The 10,053-nt window shown below is 40.2% G+C and overlaps 1 protein-coding gene across 1 annotated transcript; it reads right to left on the minus strand.

Moving 5' to 3' along the window:
- Positions 1 to 492: 492 nt before the first annotated feature.
- pmp22b (peripheral myelin protein 22b) lies at positions 493 to 8,980 on the minus strand. The gene is made up of 5 exons (XM_042398252.1): positions 8,833 to 8,980; positions 7,942 to 8,032; positions 7,489 to 7,582; positions 4,039 to 4,179; positions 493 to 2,962 (listed from the first exon to the last, which is right to left on the minus strand). Exons 2-5 carry the CDS (start codon positions 8,017 to 8,019, stop codon positions 2,802 to 2,804), a joined length of 474 nt encoding a protein of 157 aa, XP_042254186.1. The 5' UTR covers positions 8,020 to 8,032; positions 8,833 to 8,980; the 3' UTR covers positions 493 to 2,801.
- Between the last annotated feature and the right edge of the window lie 1,073 nt (positions 8,981 to 10,053).

A 10,053-nucleotide genomic window follows, 5' to 3' on the forward strand; every position in this document is an offset into this window, starting at 1 on the left:
GACTGTAGACATATTTTAGAGATGGAAGTGTACTTGTGTACCCAACAACATAGAATAAGGTGACATCAGAAAGAAAGTATACATACAGAGAGATGCAGACTTTTCCAGACATGCAAACACATTACATGAACTAACACGCACACACACACCCAAACAGACCGGAGTGCAGTGTCCCCGTTTAACCCAGTGCTAGTATGCCAGAGGGGGAGGTTGTGGGAGGCTGTGACCTCTCAGGCCTGCAAGAAGAATCCTCCTTCTCAGAGTACTCTTACATTGCCAGAGATTTAGATGCCTATCACCAGCTCAGTGCAGAAGTGCTGGTTATATACTGACTGTTGTTTTTAAAAGGAATAGATATCATTCTAAACCATTAGCTATAATCTGTATAGTTCAAGCACTTCTTCATCAAAACAGGCAGGTTTTGTTTCTCTAAAAATGGACTGGATATTTTATACATGTGTGTAGTGTTATTGAAAGACACAAAAAGCTCCATCGTGGTGGTAAGAAACATCCTTTAATGATTAAACTCAAAGTAGCTTTGGTAATATCAAGAGCATTTGGAAGTTTAGGTGTAAACATGGCATAGACAACTCTGTAGCTTTACACAAAACAGTAAAGAGGGCAGTTGTCATTAGAGGCATTCTCTTCTAACTGAACCCAGTATTGAGCATCATGCTAAAACCATAACAGAATAGCTAGTTTAGGCTACAGTAAGCGCTGAATTAAATACTTTAATCCATCACAACATAGCTCTGTTTTGGCAGGATACAGGATCTCACAGGAAATGTCAAGTGGAGGGCAGACGCTTGCTTACAGTGTTCAAAACACATCTATGTCCTCTGATTTCTGATGCTGTGAGTGACACTGTTGAGGCTGAAACACTAGCTGCATGTTTTGCATATCTGGCATCGGGTGCCAACCGCCATGCCTTTGCCCCAGTGTGTGTAACACAAGTCACATAAAGCATTTGCAACCACATGCACAAGGCAGGTTATTTGATCTACCAGAGTATGAACACATACTGTAAGGTAGACTCTCTCTGCTAGACTGCACACAGGAATTTACATGTTGCATGCTGCATGTCAGTTGTGTTGTGCACTCATATCTATGATCCGTCTCTTAGCTACTGTTGATCATAACAGATTTATCACTACAAATGATTCAGAATTTGCTGTCATTTTCATATCTTCTCCCTTTTCTTGGGAGTTTTTCCACATGATGTTTTTGTAGCCTAGAGATGTGTGTTTCAGGGTTTGCAGGCAGACAGCATAACCGTCAGTCCAAGCTGCATATGCATCAAGTGTTAGCATGAATCGAGTCCCTCGTAACAGTGGAATACACAGTATTATGTTATGTGAGAGTAGTTTTATTGAGTAAGTGACTCTTTGAGGCTAGATTGTCATTGACATATGTTATGCACAACATATAAACTGTTTTATACAGTAGAGGAGAAAAACATCTGGATGTCAGTGGGAAGAGAATGCAGCATGTCAAACTTCAAGTATATGAAACAGACATTTGTATCATCACTGCAAACCTCTCCGTCATTTCTCTCACATATTGAGTTAATATTCATATTGAGTTTTTTTTCCCCTATCCTCTGGTATTTTCTTATATGGCTTCAACTCATTTATTGGCATTTGTTTCTAGTAGTGTTAAACGTATACTTTTTTTCTTAGGCTATAATGCCCCACAGTGTTAATTTTTATGGTATTCTACTCAATAGGCAAGTTGGCTTCTTGAGACTTTAACAGTCACACACACAAGGTGAACATCAACATTAGAATGAGGGAAAAAGTCAGAAAAATATCTAAAGTAAAGTTCATGTAAAGTAATTTAACTGTGATCCAACTCATAACAAACGCGCAAAATAATACTGACGTTCCAAATGACATTTGATTTCATCAATGCACCACCCCAAACTTAATTATTCATTTTATACAGTAGCTGATGAGGAAAAAAATCAGACACTGCAAATTGAAATAGGCTGTGTTCCCTAAAGAAGCAGTCAGGCACAGTGGTGTACAAGTGTACCTCTGTCTGATTCTCACTTTAATTAATGGCAAGCTGCTTGACAATAACAAAGTAACTGTTGTAAATGTTGGCTATCAGTAAGAGGAATGATAAATACATAGCACCATCTTTTGTTGAAAATAAGAAATAGAAAAATACCGAAAATAAAAACACTCAAACTTGCAAATTCACAAATAGAAAAGGACCAAATCTATAATTCATGGCTATGCTACATCCATGGATGTTACCACTCTTTTTGTAAAGCAAGCCCATCAAAAAAGAATCTTCCTAACCCTTCTATTATTATACATGCACTTTGGTTAATATACTTCAAGATACTTTTTTCATTTTACTAATTCTTTGGCAAAAAACAAAAAAAAAAAAAAAGGCAAAAACAAAAGAAAACACAACAAAATAGCGTCTAATTATTTCATCATTACAAACAAACACTGAGGCACTTAATCAGCTAAAACAAAGCTCATACGAGTATCCGTTGACAGAGCAACACAAAAACTATGTACATATATGTAAAAAGTGTTATAAATAGGTTTTAAACCATAGATACTATATACATCTTTAAACTGAGACAGTATTGGTTGATTTTCTGTTGGTTTGCTTGTTGATTTTTGGTATTACCCCCCCTCCCCTCACTGTGATCTGGGTTTATAGGCCTGGTGGCTTCATGGGCCATTTGTACTTAGGTATCCCTACTTATACTTCAGAGGGGGACTGATGACACTTTCAGTTGGGCAGAGGGGTTACTGGGAACACTGGGATGGAGTGATGGCTCATTCTCGCTTTCTCAAGATGACATAGATGAGTCCGCTGATCAGCGCCAAAGGGAAGGCCACCCACGCCAGGATGTAGGAGTAGCCGAAGGCGTCTGTCTCCGGCACCCACTCCGGACTCATCACCGTGTAGATGATGGCTCCGCTCATCACAAACAAACCTGTAGAAAAGGAAAAAGTGAATGGTGAGTAATGTTGGCAATCATATTGTTCAGTTATCAGATCATGTGTCTCTGCTATCTGACTTGTGTCCTGGGCTGAACCCTGTCTGGCAGAGGAGGAGAGCAGGTCAGTGTTTCCCAGAAGGCACCCCTCCGCATTACATCACAGTGATTCATGTTTACTGAGCCTCAATCCAGCCTTTGCAAGCCTTTCCTGCTCTCCCCACCTCCTTGGTCTGACATGGCACGGTCTGTTTGTCAGACCCCCATACTGACAGCCTTCCTGACATTTCAACTTGTGCGGCTGGCAGCATGCCCAGTGTCATTCCTGTCTGGCTGAGTGGGCACCTGCGTGCCAGGCAATGCGTTGGCACACTATAGAGCGCAAACCTGGGATGTTGGAAAGGGCTGCCAAGAGGAGACACAATAGACTGGCAGTGGCCGCTCTCTGGCCAAAGGGCATGAAGTACAATGGACAAGTGGAGCATTAAACCATTAGTATCTGGCACAGACTCTCATAATTTAATTCTCTGCCTACAGAAGATGCAGTGTGAGCATCTGCTATTGGTTTGTCTGTGTAGGTGGATTTGTATAAGTGGTGTTTTTTCAGACAACTCAAGGTTTGCTGTATTAATTAAGCACATTGGAGAAGTGCTGAAAAGATTATTCATTTAGTTTATCAACAGAAAATGGCTCAACAACAATTTTATAAGTGATCAACTGTTTGTCTTTTTTCCAGTTCCTCAAATTGAGAAATTTGCTTCTTTTCTCTATTTTATATCAGTGTCAATTGAACAAAGAATTTGAAGATGTCAGCTTGGATGTCAGATGTCAGCTTGGATATTTTAATGTATTTTATAACATTTAATGGAATAAATGATTGCTCGGTTCAAGAAGAACTACAGATAGCCTGATAATATAGTCACACTGGATCCAGTGAAAATCCCTTTTTACATTTTGTGTTGATACCAGCCAAAAATATACCCGTGCTATGTCTATTTGATCTCTGCAGTTGAGTATCAGTTATGTTGTATGCGGACGGATTTGTGAGAAGGCGTCAAGGGGGATAAACTCACTGGCAAGGATCTGGAAGGTTCCAGTGAGGAAGAAGCGTCCACCCTTCTGCAAAGTGAAGAGCTGGCAGAAGAAGAGGAAGAGAGACAGGCAGCTGAAGATGATGGACAGGATCATGAGTGCCTGGACTGCCTGGATCCACTCTGCAGGGAGATGAGGGAGAAGAAGATTGTTGTCAATAACTGATAATCATTAGCCAGAGCATAATACACATAAAACATTGAGGGTAAGAGAAAAGACAAGAAAAACAAATGCCAAAGTGTGCTGTGACTGGCTGAATTCAAGCATCCTCTCAAAGAGAAGGTAATGAGCTATAGCCTCGGCCATGTTTGCTTCTGGGAATTTTTTCTGGGAGTGAATCCATACCAATGAGAATTAAGTATCTTGTTCCTAAAAGCTCTGTGCGCCCCCCACAGCAGGACCTATGACTAAATGTACTGTATTGATCTTTATGGCTAGTCCTCCAAGGCCAGGCTGTTGGAAGCCATTAACCCATTAGACACCTGTATTGACATCTATCTGTGCTATCTATCTGGGTGTGTGGCTGTGTTTTTGACCGTTTGTGTCTATGCTTCATGTGTGCTTCCATGCCAGGAATCCTAGGATTTACAAGTAGGGTCTATTTCTTGTCTGTGGGTTATCCATTCTGCCTTCTTGGCTTCTCAGGTTTCCTAAGTACTCACTCTTTCCCTCTCTTTATTTATAAATCCCTTATTTTTGCTCATGTGTAGCTACTACTCTCCTGTCTTAGTGCTCTGCTTGCAACAACAATATGCCTGATTTCTAACACAACTGCTGCCATGTGACAAGATGCTTGAAGCGCAGCCTCAGTTTGTCCGCTTACTAGCTCCTGTCCTATCCTAGCATCAGCAAATATTCCTCTAAGTCTATAAAAAGTAGGGTTTATGACTCCATCTGTATGCACGCCACTGCTCAACTATGACATTCAAAACATGTGTCCTTCAAAGCTCTCAGGCATCTGTGGTCTATTGATTCTCTTGCATTATGTAAATCAAAGGCATGTTGTGGTTTAATGGGGGGGCATTTAAAACATGGAGAAAAAGATGCAAATGCACAATTTATTGCTTACTGCTCATACTCGCAAACAAAAAGGATGATTAAGTGGCGGCACAGCTTGCTTTGTGTAATGTTATGACTGACAAAGTACATTTTAACACAGGCTAAAATAAAAACACTTATGCATTATTTTTCAATCTGTGGCCATTTACAAAGAATCATGCACTTTTCCTGGAGAAAAACTGACATATATCTCTGTTATAGATTTAAAAGGAAACTGTATAATGACTAATTGCACAGGGTTACCAGGTTGGAGTCAGGTTTCCCACAATAACAATGCTGCAGTATGTCCTGATGACCACTGGGTCAGGGATGAGATATGGGAGGAAACATGATACGCTCAGGCTATTTGCTGAAAATCTCCATCCATAAAATGCAGCCAGCAGAATAACACACCGGAGCAACAATTAGATTCCACAGTAATGATCCTGTTTTCAAACGTTACATAATACTGTATGATTACATTGTAAGAAATGGGTGAAATGTTCCATCCCTGTACTATGAACAGCCTTCACCTATTTATAGGTGGCAGTATATACAAACAGTATATCAGTGCTTTCTGATAAACAGACATCTTTTCCTCCTTCCTTCCTTCCCTGACTACCAGTTGGAAACACTGAGATGGGGCATTTCCTTGCATTAGGTGTGGTGATATTCAGGACTCAGAATATCACTGAAACACAAGTGTGGCTCATATTCAACAGCTTACATGAATGACGTGGTTTATCATTGTGGTATGACAATGCAGAAATATCAAGCATTTTAACCGTAAATCCAAACAGGAAAATAACTGTTGATGTCTGTTTCTGCCTTCTATTTTGAGACCCAACACCCCACTCTGCTGACAAGTAGTGCACAACAAAAATAAAACTGCTGGACTGTTTACCCTGCTATGTTTATGTACTGTAGGCCCATGTGTAAGGGGGGCAGGCACAGAAGACATTCTTCTTCAATAGCTAAATTTAGAGCAAGTAAATTCTATGAAGTAATTTTCCTGGCTGTAAGGACGTGCTGTTTAACTCAAGCTCAGCATGTGATAACTGTGACATGAGTATCTGTCACCCAGGCGTCATCAGAACTAAACACAGCCATTATGTTTGTATCCAAGGCAACAACAAGGGGAAACTCATGAGTTTCAGATCTGCCCTAAAAATAACCACAATCGTGATTCACTTCACCTTCTCAATCCACAAGAAAGAAAGAAGGAACTTGATTGCTCAGCAAAGTTTCAGAAAGCCCTTTTGAACACAGGCTTGGCCCCCACGTGAGAGCTGACCACTATCTTCCATCTCCCCAAGCCAAAGCACAGACCCGGGCACACGCGCCTTCTTAAATAAACATTGTGCGTCAGTGAGCTAATGAAAGCAAGTCAAACAAACTGGCTTCGCCATCCAACTACCTGGCAGAGTATGCAGGCGCTGCTGCCCTGACAAAACACACACTGGCTGAGCACCTCATTCTAGAGAAATGACATCACCCAGCAGCTCTTGCACCGCTGTGACGGCACATTAAGCAGAAAAACATACAGCTAGTCAACAATGATCTCACATGAACTTGTTGCTAATCATTCATTTTAAGGCAGTGGGGATTTTATTAGGTTGTGTCTTCCAAATATTCGGCTCTATTATCCATAATCAAGGACCGATACATTTCTAAATAAAACATGTAGAGGTGGCTGACTGTCTAAATAAATCTGCAGCTGCTGCCTTAAATTGTCCTAATGATCCCTGCAAACTAACACTGGACACTATGATCTGACACTGGGCGTGACCCATCTTCAGCCCTGCTATGTTCTCCATGAGGTAGTCCAAGGTCTGCCTGCTTTCAAATACTCACACACAGACACACACACATATACAGATAGATCTAAAACTTTAAATACTCTCTGGAGCCCCACCCTGGTTCACAACTCCCTATCCCCTGTCACTATGGACTCCAAACACGAGACCTGAATATGGATATCACACCACGACTATTTATACAGCAGCAGCCTATCAGCTAGCACTTCAAAACAGCACTGCCACATTCTCTGCCCTAGATGGCACCAGAGTCCCAGAGGAGCTGTGACACACCCACATCATCATGATAAATGATGGATTTCAGCAAGTCATTTTCCAAAGTTCAAGTCCTCCATTAATATCAATGCACATGGTTTCAAACCAGGTTTAAATGTTATCGGCGTTTTTAGCTGAGTTGCCCAAAGGAAACCTAAAAAAATGACTAATCAGTGAAAAAAATCCAGAAATGCATCACAGCTTCATAGCAGAGCAATGATTAAAATGTCCAGTGTTTGCCATTGTACTGTAAATACACAGTAAATAAGTAGTTAACATTGTCTTAAAGGGAAACAGTAAAAAGTTAGGCAGGTGTCTGACCTCCAGTTGATGCTGGGTCACAGTGGTATCCTCCATTGGCAGTAGAGCAGTTTATCCAAAGGTCTGAGGAGCTAGTTTCACTTGATGTCCATACCTGTTATCAACAACATACAACTTGATTAGTAATATGCAGCAACAAATGGGTCAGAAAAAGTTTGTTTGTTATATATATGTGTGTATTCTGAAAGAAATCCAAGTACATCTTTACTAATCATAAATATATATCAGATTATATATATAAAAAAACACACACAACATTGCTTGAATATTTCTTCCTGTGGGAATCTTAGTTTCTGTAAACCTCAATAGTTTTAGTTTACATTTATATCTATTCATAATAATCTTCTATATTATAATATTCCTTTGGGAAGTGGTGAGATGGCTCATGATCAGTTTTTTTTTCTTTTAAATGTTATGTTGTCAAAATTTATGATAAAAAAAAGTTTTACTCACGCTGACAATTGTTGACACAAACAGCAGAACCAGAGCAGATACGTGCAGGAGGATGATTCCCAGTAGTAGGAGCAGCATCTTTACAGGCGATCTGGACAATAATGAGAAGAGAAGACAGTCTCTGTCAGTGTCTGTGTCAGTATGTGTGTTTGTGTATGTGTGTGGGGGTGTGTGTGTGTGGGGGGGGGGGTGTGTGTGCGTGTGTTTGTGTGCATGTCAGATTGGTGGGACATGGTGACATGGGTGTGTCGCTGCAACACGTTTGATACGGACAGATTTTGAGAAACTTAATCCGGAGCTGTCTGTCAGATGTCAGAGTCCATGTTTACACAGCAAGTAAATGATTAATAATAACACCATATTGTTAGTATGATACATATTGTGACGTGTGTTTGGCGACGAGATTAAACTTTGTCGCTCATCTCAAGGATGTGTGTCTTTTGATATGTTTTAGTTACTCGTGAATCAAATCAAATCAGCTCATTTCAAATTCCATCTTTGTGTTTTTCGCGAGAGCTCGTCTAGCATTTCTGTCATTTTAAGTTGGCTTTATATCATCGGATTGTCAGCATGTGTCATCTAAAAAATGAAAGTGATTTCAGCAATGACCGTTGAGCTCTAGAGAATATTTTAAAAAGCAATGCAAGAACCATTTAAAACAGATCATTCAAGTAAAACTCCACATAATTTCAGTATATTTGTCGAAAACAAAATCATTTTTGACTATCAAAGAACAAGCTTTTTGCATTGACAACTGAGTCCTTCTGTCTGAGCGCTCAATGGAGCGCTGTGTATCCCAACGAAAAGCGCGTTTCCTTCATTAATCCGTCAAGACAGACTGTGAGCGCGGCTGAATAAATGGAAGTTCAGAAGAGATTAAAGTCCACTTACTTCGAGCGGAGAGCTTTTATTTCCACAAAAAGAGGTTCAGGTTTGCAAGAGGCAAAATCAAGTTTTTCCCAAAAGAGTCCAACAGCGGTAGTCCCTCAGTCCTAAAAGTCTCTCTCTGACTAGATTGATGCCAGGGCTGACGTTCTGTTATAAAGTGTCTCATTATGGAAGAACAACGCCCTACGTGCGTCGCTGCGTCATGGAGTGACCCTCTGGTACATAGCCAAGGTTCCCAATATAGACGCGTCATGCGTAATAGCGCATGGGTTGCCTTAGTTACCAGTGTATGTGTAGTGACCTGACTGATCATTGTTTTGCTCTTGTGGTAACCGAGCGCAGCTATCTGCTTTCGAGGATTTTTTTTCTTCTCTCTGACACTGTTTCCAGGTTTTATTAAGATTTGTACAAATTACATAAAACTGCACTTTGGAATTCCTTTTTTTATGTTATTTGCTGTTTATCTATCATTTACGCATATATTTAGTGGAATTAATATCCAATATGCATTTTTAAAAAATATTTTCAATCAATTAATATTTAGCATTAAATAAGAACATTTTGACAAAACACTTAGTTTGATTAAGACGCTTATATTTTAGTCTTGACTGCTAATTTATTTTTTTCACTCTTAACCAAGCAAAATACCCTCATTAGGCTTTTGGTATATTACATTGTTTTTATGACTGTAGTACTATCCAGTAAGAGTAAGGTATTTTGGCTTTCTTCCAAAATGGGATATTTCCCCCTAAACTCATCTTTTCGTTGCCTTGGCGATAAAAACAACACAAACATTGTTGTAATGTGGTGTAGTGTGGGTCTTTCCTCCCTAGTGGCCATGTAGAGAGCCTCGTGACTCACACTATGTGTGAAAGTGTGGATGGGTATGCCCAGCGCACCACCAGTAAGTGATAGCATCTGGGGCTCTCCTCTGTTTGACATGACTCATTTCCAGAGGGAGTGAGATAGTGTTCCACCCTGAACAGGGACGTCAGCCCCTGTTGTTAATGTGCATGTAAAGGTATGCAGTGAAGTTAGTCATATTAATATGGCTTTTGCAACAAGTGGAATTCCAGGAAATATATTCAGGGAGTTTGGGGAGTGGTCAAAAAGAATAAATTAACTGCCTTATGTACCACTCCCATTGGATCTTCTTCTGCGCTACAGGATTAACCCATGTCTGTTGTCAGTGATAATTCAGCAGAAGCAGCTTTTAGCCTTGCA

This window comes from Thunnus maccoyii, chromosome 20, assembly GCF_910596095.1.
Source record: "Thunnus maccoyii chromosome 20, fThuMac1.1, whole genome shotgun sequence".
In the NCBI taxonomy this organism is placed as follows: Eukaryota; Metazoa; Chordata; class Actinopteri; order Scombriformes; family Scombridae; genus Thunnus; species Thunnus maccoyii.

Coding starts and splice junctions, on each gene's coding strand:
- pmp22b (XM_042398252.1), bottom strand. CDS start 8,019: ATGCTGCTCCTACTACTGGGAATCATCCTCCTGCACGTATCTGCTCTG. Junction 4,180..7,488: donor TGACCCAGCATCAACTGGAG/GTCAGACACCTG, acceptor ATCTCCCTGCAG/AGTGGATCCAGGCAGTCCAG. Junction 2,963..4,038: donor AACCTTCCAGATCCTTGCCA/GTGAGTTTATCC, acceptor CCTTTTCTACAG/GTTTGTTTGTGATGAGCGGA.